Source organism: Ahaetulla prasina, chromosome 2 (assembly GCF_028640845.1).
Source record: "Ahaetulla prasina isolate Xishuangbanna chromosome 2, ASM2864084v1, whole genome shotgun sequence".
NCBI lineage: Eukaryota > Metazoa > Chordata > Lepidosauria > Squamata > Colubridae > Ahaetulla > Ahaetulla prasina.
In genome coordinates, this window is record NC_080540.1 from 75372289 (window position 1) to 75387856 (window position 15568).

At 42.2% G+C, this 15568-nt stretch overlaps 1 protein-coding gene across 1 annotated transcript in view; it reads left to right on the forward strand.

The window, feature by feature from the left end:
* LOC131190057 (semaphorin-3D-like) overlaps positions 1 to 15568 on the forward strand; it is a 47378-nt gene that overhangs the window by 21871 nt on the left and 9939 nt on the right. Inside the window, exons 2-10 of the mRNA XM_058166929.1 lie at positions 1591 to 1814; positions 6173 to 6333; positions 8538 to 8600; positions 9631 to 9750; positions 11192 to 11294; positions 12183 to 12311; positions 13468 to 13613; positions 14678 to 14792; positions 14909 to 14978. Coding sequence (XP_058022912.1) covers positions 1679 to 1814; positions 6173 to 6333; positions 8538 to 8600; positions 9631 to 9750; positions 11192 to 11294; positions 12183 to 12311; positions 13468 to 13613; positions 14678 to 14792; positions 14909 to 14978 — 1043 coding nt within the window. The 5' untranslated portion in view covers positions 1591 to 1678. The remainder of the gene's footprint in view (positions 1 to 1590; positions 1815 to 6172; positions 6334 to 8537; positions 8601 to 9630; positions 9751 to 11191; positions 11295 to 12182; positions 12312 to 13467; positions 13614 to 14677; positions 14793 to 14908; positions 14979 to 15568) is intronic.

Genomic DNA, 15568 nt, shown 5'->3' on the forward strand with positions numbered 1-15568 from the left:
ACTACATATATAGTTTAAGCAAATACTATCCTCTGAAAATTAGTTTTTGTCACATAATCATATCTATAAAACCTTTTTCCAAAAATTTAGCAAGTATTAGACATATGCTTTAAAGAAGCATTATCCTTATTGCATATAAAACATACAAAACAGCATTCAACAAAATGCTGCTTTTGGCAGTCCTTTTCTATACAAACGTAATAAAGGTAAAGGTAAAGGTTCCCCTCGCACATACGCGCTAGTCGTTGCCGACTCTAGGGGGCGGTCTCAAAGCTGAAGAGCCAGCGCTGTCCGAAGACGTCTCCATGGTCATGTGGCCGGCATGACTCAACTCCAAAGGCACACGGAACGCTGTTACCTTCCCACCAAAGGTGGTCCCTATTTTTTCTACTTGCATTTTTATGTGCTTTCGAAACTGCTAGGTTGGCAGAAGCTGGGACAAGTAACGGGGGCTCACCCGTTACACGGCAGCACTAGGGATTCGAACCGCCGAGTTGCCGACCTTTCGATTGACAAGCTCAACGTCCTAGCCCCTGAGCCACCGCGTCCCTACGTCACAATGTAATTACGTTATAACGTAATTACGTCACAAACGTAATAGAGCCCAATATATTCTAAGCATTAATTTTTTTGGTTGCAAATTGTAACTTGAGTTCCATTGACACTCTTGCTATAGAAATTAAGACTTTCCCATTGTTTAGGTAATACAGGAATTTTAATTCCTTATTCAATTCATTTCTTAGCATCTGCATATCAAATTGATTTATTGATTACAAATATCTATAAAAGAATAATAGGATTTTTTTTAGTTTTAAAGGATTTAATAGCTTCTAATATCTCAGGTATCTCAGAAGCTGAAAATACTGCTGGGCCAAAAAATGTTGTTAACAAATGTTGTAAATATTGCCATTGGATTACATCTGATAAAATATATCTTGACACAGCATATATTAAAAATTCATCTTCAGTTGGTCTATAGTCAATATCCCCATTTCCATCAAATTTTTTGATAACACTATCTTTTCCCCTATTATTTAAAGTAAGGTTGATTTTTCAATTTTGAAATATACATATGTAGCACCTTTAGTTGGATGGACATTATTAGAATTAAATATGCTAAAATTCTAGTATCTCTATAAATCCAGGTAGGTTAAGTAGAATTAGGAATGCCATAATCATAATCAAAAATATATTTGCTTTTGAATATACTTGCATTGGGTTGCAAGACTAATAAAGATACACGGATCCTTGTCTAACCTTGTACATTCTATAGGAAATTCTGTATTGCTACAATAGATCAGCCTTTTTTAAGGTTAAGCAAGGATTTCAGAAATAAGATGGTCCACAGAGGGAAAAGAAATATATAGTGATCAACTCCATTAAAAAAAAATCAAGTTTTGATTTAATGAAGAAGGTATGAAATTCAGGCTCAAAATAGTTGAGATATTAGCCAACTACCAGCATAATTCTAGTTCAGAAGCCAGCAAGCCCAGTGATGTTCCAGTAAGAATGACCAGAAACATCTGCACCATTGCATGTTCTCCTTTTGGGTATGTCCTTTGTAAGGATTCTTTTGTATTTCCCTTGCAGGTACTTAGCAGATGTCTTTCCTTGAGTAGAAAATGCATCTGTGAATAAGACTTTCTGACTGGTCTATGTGCTTTTGGCTGCAGAAGGGATGGTCAGATTGACTGTTAGTATGTGCTATTGCTTCATCACCAAGCTAGTCCTGGTGACTTGGTATGTTCTGCTAACGATTGAGAACACCTGTTCCTGGAGGGAAGGGGTCCCCCGCCTTCGCCTCTCATACCAAGGTAGGTATGTTTCATGTTACTCTTTCAGTGTGTTCTAAGAATTGTGGTTTAATTACATTGCAGAACACAATGAATTTAATGCAGATTGCTTCCCCTCTCTTCTTGATCTTACCCTTGTATACTGTTCCTCCTCTCTTTCTGGTGTTTACTAATCCCAACCTTCATTTTGTGACCTCTGCTGAAACTAAAACTTTCAGGAATTTGAAGATCTGTGTTCATTCAAGTCACAGAAAGGGATTTCTCTTTTTTCCTTGCATTCTAATTTCAGTTGGCTAGCAAACAAACCATGTGGGCCATTCTAGGTAAGTAGAACATAAATGTCACAATTATCAATTTTGTCCAGGTCCTTTCCAAATAACTGGACTGTGGCTAATTCCCACTCTTCCATAGTATTGTTATGTTCCTTGAGAGGAAATCTTAAGTCCTTCCTAAAAGAAATACTAGTATAACAGTTACAGGTAATCCTCGTTTAGTGATTGCCTCACTTAGTGAACATTTGCAGTTATGACAAAATGTAACTTTATGATCATTCCTCAATTCAAGGCCTTCATAGGTCCATAAAGGAAATGAAAGCTGAAGTAAAATCATAAGCAGAGTTGTAGTTTCACTTAGCACTGCTTCATTTAACGACTGAATTACCAGTCCTAATTGTGGTTGTTAAACGAGGACCACCTGTCCTTATATATGCAGTTCTTTTTCTGACATGCACACGTACATGCAAGCCAGCTCCTATCTGAATATAAATCCAAGTTACACAACTTTGTTATGGTACCACTGATTGATAAAAGGTCAGGCTTCATTTAAAAAAAAAGGAATTCAAGATAATGTTGGTTGATTTTTCTGCTAAAGTAAACATCAGTTAATTGGATGGAACATAGATACTTCGGGATGGCAGTGCTCTCTATAATTCTAGGGACTGCGTAGTAATTGATATGGGACTCAGCATCTGGAAGCAAACAATTATTGGAGAACTGAAAGTAGCTTGAGGATTGAACCATGTTTTGGACTGGGGAGGAAGATGGCAACCTGGAACTCAATATAGACAAACTTGGAACAACAACCTGGAATTCAGCTAGACACTCCAGTTATTGTTGCAAGCCATTGAGCTAAACATCTGCAAAACATTTGCTTTAAGATATATTGCTAAGAGTGATTTTGGCTGCTCATAAAAGAAATCAATAGATCTGGGTTTCTTTGAAAAGCATGAAGCTGAGGAGCAACCTTGGAGCCCCCCCCTCCCAATTCATGGTGCCCTAAGGTCTAGCAGATCATGTTAAAGATGCTTTCTTTTGATCTCTACTGAAGGAAGTTCCCAGCCTTAGGAGGATCATAGGGGCAGCCCAGACAATGGCAGGAGGTGTGACTCAGAGATATCAAGCCAAGTTCAAGGGTGAAAAGGATGACAGGGTTTACATTATGAAAGCTTCCAGTGACGCTCTCTGCCCTGGAGTAGAATAGGAAGGGGAGAGAGAAAGAAACAGATGGGCCTGCCAAGAGGAAATGAGACAACCCAAGGCAAGGGCTGCAAAGGAAAGATGTGCTTGAGAGAAGGAGGCCAAGAACAATAGCACACCAGGGCAGCGAAACAAATCCTTCCCAAGTGGCAATCAGGGAGACCACCAAAGCTGTAGCATGCAGATACAGAGATTCTCATGTAAGCGGCAGGCTGGCCGAGCAGAGGATGCTCTTTCTTTCCCCTAAACAGCAGAGGTGGGCTAGGAAAGCACACACTGCCAGACTGAGAAATGTTTCCCCATTTGGTTTCTGGTTTCACGGTCCAACTTTGTGGCCGTGGAAAGGATTTGACACTGTTCAAAAGCTTGCTTCCCGAACTTTGGGTCCAAATTAGTAGCAAATAATGAAAGGTGTCTAGCAGTAGCCCTCTCCAAGGCATTTGTGCAAGAGCCGTGGTGGCGCATTGGTTAGAATGCAGTATTGCAGGCTAATTCTCCCATCTGCCATCAGTTCAATCCTGACCAGCTCAAGGTTGACTCAGCCTTCCATCCTTCCGGGGGTTGGTAAAATGAGGACCCAGATTGTTGGAGCAATATACTGACTCTGTAGACCGCTTACAGGGGGCTGAAAAAACACTGTGAAGCGGCATATAATTCTAAGTGCTATTGCTATTGCTATTGCTATCCCCTATGCCCTCCTCCTCAGGTACTTCCTTTAGTAGAGCATCAGATCTGGGCTGTGAAGATTCAGACAAGCCAATAAATAGGATAGTTTTGTTCCACAACGACAAATGCTGTCTCGGGGTTGCCATACAGTTTAGGATGATGTATATCAACTGCAGTGCTGGATTCATATGTCTATAATAATAGCTTTCAATGAGTCAGCTCATTCTCAAGAGACATCCACTTCCACTAACAATTCCCTATGGAGCTTGCAACATTACTCTCTAATGGCCCATGGCTCTTATTTATTGTTCTTATGCTATCCACTACAGCTCACAAAGATGTTACTTTTAAAATTAGCTTTCCTGCAGTTGCCATTCTGGTGAAACAAGGCAGATCTCCGCCTTTCCGAGCTACTAAAGGGATAAAAACTTCAGGAATCTGTCATACTCAATGCTAGTGTATTTACAGAACTCTTTATTGTTGCTTTCCAACAATGGCACGCAATCAAGCCTCCATTGCTATTTTTAAATATTGTCTTTAGGCCCCTGGTAGGCTCCATGCTCTTTTTAGAAATAAAAATAAACAGATGCAGCTAAGGGTTTTTGTTTTGTTTTGTTTTGCTTTTTTTGAAAGGATGCCAAGTTTTCTCCCCTCTCTGAAAATATGATGGCAAGGAATGTCCTGCAGAAACGGGCTAGAGAGGAAGTCAGGTAGCAAAGCATGGATTGGTTTCCTCTTTGACCCCTGAATTGCTACATCCCCTGACCAAGTAGCACGTAGACCTTGATTGATACTGAATTCTTGATAGAAAGATTGGGAGCCAGGCAGTGGTGAAATTCAATTTTTTTTACTACCGGTTCTGTGGGCGTGGCTTGGTGGGTGTGGCAGGGTAAGGATACTGCAAAATCTCCATTTCCACCTCACTCTGGGACCAGCCAGAGGTGGTACTTGCCGGTTCTCCGAACTACTCAAAATTTCTGCTACCGTTTTCTCCAGAACCTATCAGAACCTGCTGGATTTCACCCTGGAGCCAGGGGAGAGGAGTGGGATGGAAAACAGGCCATTTGTTCTGTTTCCCCCTCCCAACACTTCCAACAAAAAGTCAGTCAAAGGCCTCCTTAAAGTTTATTTACACTTGGCTGGATTCCTTCTGGCACAGAGATGTTCTGGCCACGTCTCCCCAGGTGCCTGCCAAAATCCCTGGAGATAACTAGAAAATTATAGATAAAGCACGAGTCACTCACGAACAGATTCTTATATCCAGGAAACAGTTTGCCCGTGCAAATTCACTGCTTTGTCCAACACAAAAAGCCAGGAAGCTCCGCCTCCTGCTTTATAGCCCCTGTGGGTGTCACTCTGTGACTCATCATTCCCTTAGCCAGTCCCAAAGCCTCCTCTGCTGCGCGCGCCGGTCATGTCTGCGCAGTCTCGCATCAAGCCAAGATTGTTCTTAGGGCGTTGCCAAATCAGAAGAAGGTCCCGGGGGAATCAGGCCTTGCCAGCCCCTCCTCCTCTTCCTCCTGGGTTGGTGCCAGGGAGGGAGAGGGCCCAGGGGAAGCAGGCCTTGCCAGCTCCTCCTCCTCATTCTCTGAATCATCCTCCTCCAGGAGTCCGAGTCCAGGAACCTGGGTCACAACACCATTCAGAACTCATGATTTCAGTGCGTATCTGAAAGCTAATGTCACCAGGCCATTAAGAAATGAGTTTTCTCTCTGTGGAAAGGAAGAAAAAGCCTCCACTTTAGTAGGAGAGTGGAATGAAATGTCCTGAAATACCAAGTGCTGCTTAATCAGCTTGGTCAAAATTGAAAAGAACTAAAAGAGCTGAACTGATAATATCTTAAGAGATGAACCTCAAAAAATTCTAATGAAAAGCACCTCCTTCAAACTTTGTGAATTATCACAAGCGTTCCTTGGACTTGGGGCAACTGGCTTCTATTTGGAAGGAAGTTCATTTTATTGTATTCAAGGATTGCAACCTGAATGTCACTCGCAATCTGATGAGAATATATTGCTATATAATTGCAACCAAAAGGTTTGTTTTCCTTTGCGTAAGCAGTCTGCGGGCTTTAAAAAAACAAAACAAAACAGAGTTATTGATCCGTATGTTGATATTTTTAAAATTAATCTCTTTGGCCGGTTTTCAAAGATAAAGAAAAGTTAGATAAATGCCCATCCCTTTTGGGGGGACTACAAAGATAAAAATCACCATTTCTTTGTCTGTACTCTACCTTCTTAGATCTGCTGAGATCAAACAGCTCCCGCCTGCTGTTGAACTCAGAGACTGACCTCGCATTCCAGTCGCTCCTCCTGGATGAGAAGAGGGCTTGCCTGATGGTGGGAGCAAAGGACCGTGTAATTCTTCTGCACCTTGACAGTCCTAACAGGGAGCCTCAGGAGGTAAAAAAAAATTAAAAAAATAGGGAAGTTTACTATTTGGCCATGGTGAGGCTTTGCTTTGCTTTGCTTTGCTTTGCTTCTTAAATACTACAGGACATCTAATGTGATCATTGTGGTTAAATGCTGTGAGATGGATAAGCCCTTCCATGCAGGAGATGACGTAGTAGAACCAAGGTTCTCAGTCATTTATGAAATGGCGAATAGAAGAAGTTGGAATTCCTTCAGGTTATTCTGCATCATTTTTTCCCATTTTAATTCCTAAGAATTATGAAAAAAGGAAAAGAGAGAATAATTAAGGAGGAAATAAAGTTTGCACTTGGATTTGATTTCCAGTAGAGGTTTTTAATATTCCAAAGGCTTGGCAGGCAGAACTTAGGTTTTTCTGATAAGAAGATGCAATGAAGATTTTTTTTTTTTAAATGACTTTCTGAATTTCCCTAGTTCTCACTAAATGTCCATTCATTTTGCAACCATTCAAAGTTACAATAGTGCTGGATGAAGGGACTTAAGAATGATCCTCAAAATGCTAGTGGTTGCAATGTCCTTGTGGTCACGTGAACAAAATTTGGGCCTGCCTACATTTATAATTGCCCTTTCCTATGCTGACCTTCATTATCATCTTCGCCTGCCTCACCTCTGGCTCACCATCCTGGCCACTCGGGGGAAATGCTGTGAAAATTTCCACAGGCGGGTGGGTGAGAACTATGGGTGGGTGGGTGCCACACAGTATGCCTCACGCCACTACTGAAGAAGTCCTTCTTTTGTATTCCAGCCAGGTCCTTTTTTTTTTTATGCATGCCTGCCAGGACATCCTTTTGTGTGCCTGCCAGGGCCTCCTTTTGCATGCTGGCTGGATCCTTTTACATGGCAACCGGGTCCTTCTTTTGCATGCCAGTCATGACCTCTTTTTGTTTTGTTTTTTGCAAAAGAAGGGCCCAGTCAGCACACAAAAGACCAGTGCTAGCGCATGAAAAAAGGCTGACCCGAACGAAGCCTCAGCTGAACCAGCACAAAAAAAGACCCAGGCCTGTTGTGACATGTGGTGTGGAAGATGTGGCAGTGGGCAGGGCTGGACAGTGGGGGGGGGCAGCTGGTGGTGATGGATGGATGGACGGATGGACAATCAAAAGGGCAGAGAAAGGGGAGATAAGCGGATTGAGGGAGTTGGAGTGGAGGCAATCCATTGCCTTCTTTCAAGAATGGTTTGGATTCACTCAACAATCATGTGGGATTTACCCAACAACAGCAATTGGGGGTGCAAGAACTGCCATTGCTAAGTGTAGCAATCACATGACATTTCACTTAATGAGAGCATCACTTAACAATAGACTTGCCAGTCCCAATTAGAATTATTAGGTGAGGATTAACCATCTATTTACATGAGAGGAAAAATGAAAACATGGGGAACCTTTTGTTTAAACAAAAATGAAAACCATATGTTCTACGTAAGTTTTGGTTTGCCTTTTTTCTTTTCTTGTCTCTCCTGTAGCTCCATTATATCTAATGAATATATGAATAAATATTGGCTGTTCTCCAAACTAGGTCACAGATAAACTATTGGGCCAATCCAATCCCATTTCCAGCAGAGTCCAAATTAGTTTTAGAGCTAGACTGGAGATTGTGTAAAGCAATCCAAAGAGTTGCCTCAAGCTGGTACATGGGAACAAAGTGGCTGTGCACCTACATCCATGCAGCAACCGCTGGAACTAACTTCTGAAGCAACTGTGAGCTTCTGGAAACAGGACTGCTTTAGCTGTTCAAAACAAGGAGCTTGGTAGATGCTTCACATGCTTTAGAGGAGGGGTCTCCAACCTTGGCAAACTTTAAGACTTGTGGACTTCAACTCCCAGAGTTCCTTTGCTGGCTGAGGAACTCTGGAAGTTGAAGTCCACAAGTCTTAAAGCTACCAAGGTTGGAGACCCCTGTTGTAGAGCATCCATTTCTAAGCATTTATACTGCCCCACTAGATGTGGCTCTAAATGGCTCTTCATGTTTCACATATGGAGGGAAGGGCTCATAATGTTCAAGGAGTAGAGATTCTGTCCTTTTCTCATCCCCTGGAATCCTGAAGAAACATTCCTCTTCTGAAGCTCTTAGCACTGGAACAAAATACCTCAGATAGTATTGTTTGCATTTGGAGGGTTTATTTATTCATTTGTTTAATTAACAGATATTTATTATCTTCCTTTTGTTTTTATTTCCAGATTTTCTGGCCAGCTCCTAAGGAACAGGTGAAGCATTGCAGGCTGGCTGGGAAGAATCCTGAGGTAAATAAGGTTTTCTGGCCCATCATTTGAGCTATCAATCGGCAGGCTGAAGTCTTGGGGCCTATATATGGTCCTCCAAACCCACTTCTGCAATCTGTGAAGAACTGCTGCTTACTCAGTTGCAAAAGGCCAATTTTCAGTAACGCATTTTTTTCATTTAATTATTCCTTAGGATTGGTGTGATAGACATCTGTCCATCCTCCTTTTGAATCTGCCCAACATCATCTGCCTTGCCACACAGTTTAGTGCAGTGGCTGAAACAATGGAACTCTATTGGATAAGGAATGTAATGAGTTTAAGCCAGTGGTGACATCCATTTTTTTTTACTAGCGGTTCTGTGGGCGTGGCTTGGTGGGCATGGTGTGGCTTGGTGGGCATGGCTTGGTGGGCGTGACAGGAGAAGAATATTGCAAAATCTCCATTCCCACCCCACTCCAGGGGAAGGATATTGCAAAATCTCCATTCCCACCCCACTCTGGAGCCAGCCAGAGGTGGTATTTGCCAGTTCCCTGAACTACTCAAAATTTCTGCTACCGGTTCTCCAGAACCTGTCAGAACCTGCTGGATTTCACCCCGGTTTAAGCTCTATGTAACTTCACTGGGGTCACTGTTATGGCCTTCAGTGTAACATTAGTAAGACCCATCCTGCTTTCCAGCTGCATGGTACAAATGAAGAATGCCAGGCAGTTAACACAAAGGGTCTTCCCCCTGGGCGTGGAAGAGTTGATGGATTATCTGGGCAGCATCTGAAGTGTTGAAGTGAGAACAATTCTAGGCAATGTCTCAATCCTCTGGAGCAGATCAGGGAGGTCAACGGGATGCCAAACTAAAGGTACATCCCATTTGCTGGGAGATGCTATTCTCTTAGTAAATAAACCTAATCAGGTGATATCTATTAAGTTCGGAACTGATGACAGCCAAAGATACAGCCAGAGATACAGAGATACGGATTTTTTTCTCCCATGGAGAAAATTGTGCTCAGACAATAATCTGTTTAAGTATAACCTACCGATCTTTCTGTCCTTTCCAGACAGAATGTGCCAATTTCATTCGCTTTCTGCAGCGTTTCAACCACACTCATGTGTTTGCCTGTGGAACTGGCTCCTATCAACCTGTGTGTGCCTTCATCCAACTCAAAGCTGGAGCAAAGGTGAGTTTCACCCACCAGGCTGGCGCTATAAACAACAAGCGTGAAGCAAAAGCTTTTGGCAGTAAATTCTAAATGCCCTACTATAGTTGTACTATCTGCCCATCTATTTTCTCTCTTGCTGCCAACCTTGGGCATCATAGGTTATTGTTTGCAACCGTTGTTTTAATCTTTGTGCATTGATGTATGTATCAGAGGTGGGTTTCAGCAGGTTCTAACCAGTTCTGGAGAACCGGTAGCGGAAATTTTGAGTAGTTTGGAGAACTGGTAGTAAAAATTCTGCCTGGCCCTGCCCCCATCTATTCTCTGCCTCCCAAGTCCCAGCTGATCAGGAGGAAATGGGGATTTTGCAGTAACCTTCCTCTGGAATGGGATGGGAATGGAGATTTTACAGTATCCTTCCCCTGCCACACCCACCAAGCCACGCCCACAGAACCGGTAGTAAAAAAAATTTGAAACCCACCACTGGTATATATGTAAGTAAACCAGAGGTAAAACGTTACCCACCCACTAGGCCAGGTGTCTCCCAGAGTTCCTCAGCCAGCAAAGGAACTCTGGGAGTTGAAGTCCACAAGTCTTAAAGGGACCAAGGTTGGAGACCCGTGCACTAGGCCCAGTCCCTTTTCCTGAAAACTAGACAAGCCCCTACTACCTGCTTGTCAAACCTGGCTCAGAAAATGACCTGAGCATCTGTCCATGTCCCCTTTTCAGACCAGTGAAGAAACTTTAACATTTACAGACAAAACCAGTCTTTCTTGATAATCAATCTCCCCGGCAATGATTCTTCCCTTTCTCCTCTACCCCGACTGAATACAGTCCTGCAATCTTCTTGCCTGGGTTGGCTCCATAGCTGTCCATCAGATTCCATACTGTTTTAAGGGTCACCTTTAGCATTAGTATAATAAAAGGTTTTAAAATAAAAAAATATCTTCCTTTTTATTGTTGTAAGTCACCTAAAGTAGCCCCATAGTGAGATAGGTGGCAAATAAATTTAACAAATTAATAAAAGGAAAGGAAAAATAATGGATAGCATATATTTCTTAACGCTCATATTCCCTAATCTGCTTGACTACATGGCAGAGCATAATTAAATGCTGATTTATTTAAGAAAACTAATTTGAGTAGAATAGATAAGAATAAATAAATGCCAGCTGTCACATTAACACATACTAATGGAGCAGGATGAGAAAAATCGGTAAGTCAAAATCCCCATATTACAGGCCTGGATGATTTATCATTCAAATTCCTAAAACTTAATTCTTTTTATGTTCAAAGAACAAGGATGCTTCACTGCGAGAAAAAGATGGTTAGAAACTATGGGATATCACTTTCCTGTCTCCTGTTCAGAAAGTCTGAAGGCGCCCCTTTTGGACTATTGAGGGCCTCCAATTCCTTAATGCTTTTCTTAGTCTTCAAACCAAACTGAAGTGCTTTCTTATTGCAGGAATCAGGAATATTAGCTATGCAGCTGATGACTCACTCCACAGAATCTGGGAGAGGCAAATGCCCGTATAGCCCCCATGAGCATTTTGCAGGACAGCTAATTGGTAAGAGCACCTGTGAACTGAAAGCTGAAACAGAAACCTAGACAATGTAGTCATAGGAAGAGCCCACGCACACAGCATCTCTGCATGTGTGTATATAGCCATGAAATAGCTTTCCCTAACTTGGTAATGTCTAGTTACGTTGGATCAACACTCCTAAAACAGCATGGCTATTGACTTTGTTGATTGAGAAATACAGAACATCTGGTCCTATCCACACAAGGATCATCAGATTGGGGCAGTTATTAAAGGTAGCTTTGACAATGCATATATATTTTAGGCATTCATTCAATAGAGATTTCTGTTGTATTTTTCCCATGATACTGCGTCTTATCTCAGGAAACACTTCATCTGTTGAAAGCAAGGAGAAAGGCAACAGCTGTATGCTAGCTCACTTTACATTCCTCACTCAAAATATACAGAATAGAATTATGAGGGACATCCTTTTGTGTGGTGTGCGTGCAAGGCAGATATGCATATGCGTATACAGTGGTACCTTATTACTCAGCTGCTTTGAAACTCATTGAATTTTGTACTTTACACATTTTGATGTGAAAATTTAGTCCCGGTACTCATCATTTGTTTGGTACTCAATGCACAAGCTAGAACCTGTTGGTGTCGATTGCCTTGTGACTCACTACATTATTCCTTATAGGAAAAATTTGTTTGGTAACTCATCATTTTTGGTACTCATCGTGCCTCCCAGAACCAATTAACAATGAGTACTGAGGTACCACTGTACATAAAATATAGTCTATTCATAAGCATACGCCATACATCGACCTAATGATTTATGAATGACACCGATAAATGCACATATATAAAAGAAAGTATACAAGAGAAGGAAGATGCAAGGGTTTGATCCATGGATTTCTCTCCTGGTTTTCCTAGATGGGGAACTTTATTCAGGCACTTCCACTGACTTCATGGGAAGCAATGCTGCTTTCTTTCGAACCCATCTTGACAGGCCTGAACAAAACTACATCAGGACGGAGCAGAACCAAGATGACTGGTTAAATGGTATGTAAGAGAAGTTACATTTTTAGAAAACTCTAATTTTAAAACACTGTTATTTAGTGAACACACATACCCAGTGGTGGGATTCAGTCAGTTCGCACCACTTCGGGAGAACCGGTTGTAACTTTCTGAGCAGTTTGGTGAACTGGTGATTGGAAGAAATCATTAGGGCAGAGAACCGGTTGTTAAATTATTTGAATCCCACCACTGTACATACCCCCAACTATTCTTATGGACTCCTAGCAGTTTGCATAGCAGTCATAAAAAGATAAACATCAAGAGTAAAATAGAGAAATTCAGAAAGAAAAAAACCTAGAAAATATATAAATAACAATTACAATTATAGAAGGATACTAATAGTGAAACAATCAGTCCTCCGATCTCCTACAAAATTTTTTGATTCTCACTATTTTCTGGAAGGCAAATCATTCTAGCATTGGGAATTACAGAGGACTATTCTATCATCTTTTTAAATGCCCTGGATAAAAAAAAATTTCTGGCATCATAAAAAATGGGACACCATCAGTGAAGATGGTCTCAGCTGGAACATCTCAGTTTAGAGCAGAACAGTGATCCCATTGGCACTTTGGCACCAAGCTATGTTAGGGCTTCAAAAATTTTAGCAAGGGGTTCTCTGCCCAGTTGCTGGATGGGCATGGCCATGGTGGGCATGGCCTAATCGGCTTCCTGCACTACGGTGGGGGTCATTTTTGCCCTCTCCGGGCTCTGGAGGCTTTTCCTGAGCCTCTGAGAGGGTGGAAATGGCCTCCCCAGGCTCTGGAGACCCTCTGGAGGCTGGAAACGGCCCCATTTCAGGCCTTTCCAAACTTCCAGTAGGCCCATTTTTGCCCCCCCCCAAGCCTTCCCGCGTGCCCTGCACTTACCTGCATCCAAAACGGGACGCGTGGGGACTCCTCGGAGGGGAGGGGAGGGGTAGGCGCGGCCAGCCAGAAGTGGGATTTGGGGGTTCTCCGAACTGCACAGAATCTTAGCTAGAGGTTCTCCCGAACCCCTGCAAACCCCCAGCAACCCACCCCTGAGCCATATAGGGTTTATCAATCAAAACTGGCACTTGGAATTGCATCCAGAAATCTATTGCAATATGCATTCTTTTAATAGAAGAAACAGGCAGTTTAGATCTGAATATCCTTCCTTGCAGAGCCGGTGTTTATTAAGGCCCATGCCATTCCTGATACTTACAGCCACGAGGATGATAAAGTGTACATCTTTTTCCGGGAAACTGCAGTGGAAGCTGGACAGTGGGAAAAAAGGCGAATCCATGCTCGTGTGGCCCGCATCTGCAAGGTGAGCAATGAGAGCTTCTTATGTAGCTTAGAAGGCAGCTCTTCAGCTCTATTTAACTGATGTGCTATCTGAATATTCCTTGGGAAGCAAGCTCTTTCTGAACAATGGCATTTATCCCCTAGCAAAAGGTATTTAGCACCATAGATTAAATTAAGCATCTCTGTAGATACTATGGTACACAGTACTGCCTCTGGAAGATAGTTGTCAGCCAGGAGCAGACAATATTAGATCAGGGCTAAAATATGACTATTTCCTGCATTTGGAGGCATCTAGTCTGAATTTTGTTCCAGCTTTCTGAAACACAGCTGGGCATTTTGCCAGAGCAGAGGTCTTTCATAATGCAGAATTAGTACTCTAATTCAAAATAGCTACATGCTGACAGGGTGTCTGAGATTGTTCAGGCATTCTGAAATCTAGAGTGCATAAGTCATGATATCACTCAAATGATGACTGCCTTTAGAGGGCAGTTGAGTGCGACTGTCAGTCAGAAAAAAAATTTTTTTTTGCATACATTTGCATGTCTGTTGGTTTCCCTGTAAGTCAAATGCCTTCCTGACCAAGCTCCTGATTCTTGTGGCTTCGTTCTTGCAAATATCTGTGTTCAACATACAAGTATCTACCAGAAGTTCACATAATTTAAGGGGTGTCAGCAGAGGATGGATCATATCCCTACAATGTATGGTGAATGTTTACAGACTCAAGTGGGCTTTCTTAAAACACAAGAAGGTGAATGTTGTCCAATCATTAATAGACAGGCAGAGGTGAATGATGTGTATTTAAGAACACACCTGGATAAAACATCCACTGGAAAGATGTTCAAATTCCTTTAATTTAACTCTGCATCATTTCTCTAGGAAAAACAGTAAAAGTACAGTAACTCTAAGTATCTGCCTCTCTATTAATGGTTGGACAGCATTCACTACCTCGGGTTTTAAAGAAAGCCCACAGGGGACTGTAAACATGATGCAATGGATGCATTCAAAGCAATCACTTAACAGTACTGGAGAGCAGTTGTGGATGGACTTGAAAATTATGCTTGACCTTTTCCTGCTTCTATTTGGCAGAATGATATTGGTGGGAAGCATAGCCTTATCAATCGCTGGACCACTTTTCTTAAAGCACGGCTGATCTGCTCTATCCCAGGTCTCCAGGGCACTGAAACACATTTCGATCAGCTGGGTAAGGCTACTTGCGTATTAAGAGCTGCCATTTCTAGCATAGAGCCTGTGATCATGGGGGGAGGGGGGATTATTCAAAGCTCTTCCCTAAACTGGGCGTCTCCTGTTGTATTCTAGAAGATGTCTTCCTCCTTCAAACCCGTAACATACAGAACCCTCTGGTTTATGGCCTCTTCACAGTCTCCAGGTAAGCAAAAACATTTACAATGAATATGACAAAAGAAAAAAATTGCTTTTGCCCATGGATCATCAGGAATAAGAATAGTGTTTATTATGCTAATAGCAGGGGTGAAATGCTACCGGTTCAGACCGGTTTGGCCGAACCGGTAGCGATGGCTACCGGAGAACCAGTAGCGACAGCATCACAAGGTTCCGCCCACCCACCCAGTTATTGTTTTTTACCCTCTGCGCATGCGCGCAAGTGACGGCGTGCACGAGCGGAGCAAGCAAGCGTGCGGGGTGCGTGCACTTCCGAACCGGTAGAGAAGGTAAGTAGATTTCACCTCTGACTATTAGTATAAGTATAATTAGTATAATTAGTATTATATTAGTATAAGGTATAAGGTATTAGTACAAGGTTTCCTGCTTTATCAGGGAGTTGGACTAGAAGACTTCCAAGGTCCTTTCCAACTCTATTATTCTGTTATTTCAGTTATAGAAGGCATGCACATTAATCCATCTGAATGGCTTTGAACTGATAAACTGAAACAGGATTCTGCTGTAGCTCTTTCAAGTTCCTGCAGAAATAGTGCCTGTCACCATATCCTACCTGGAGGG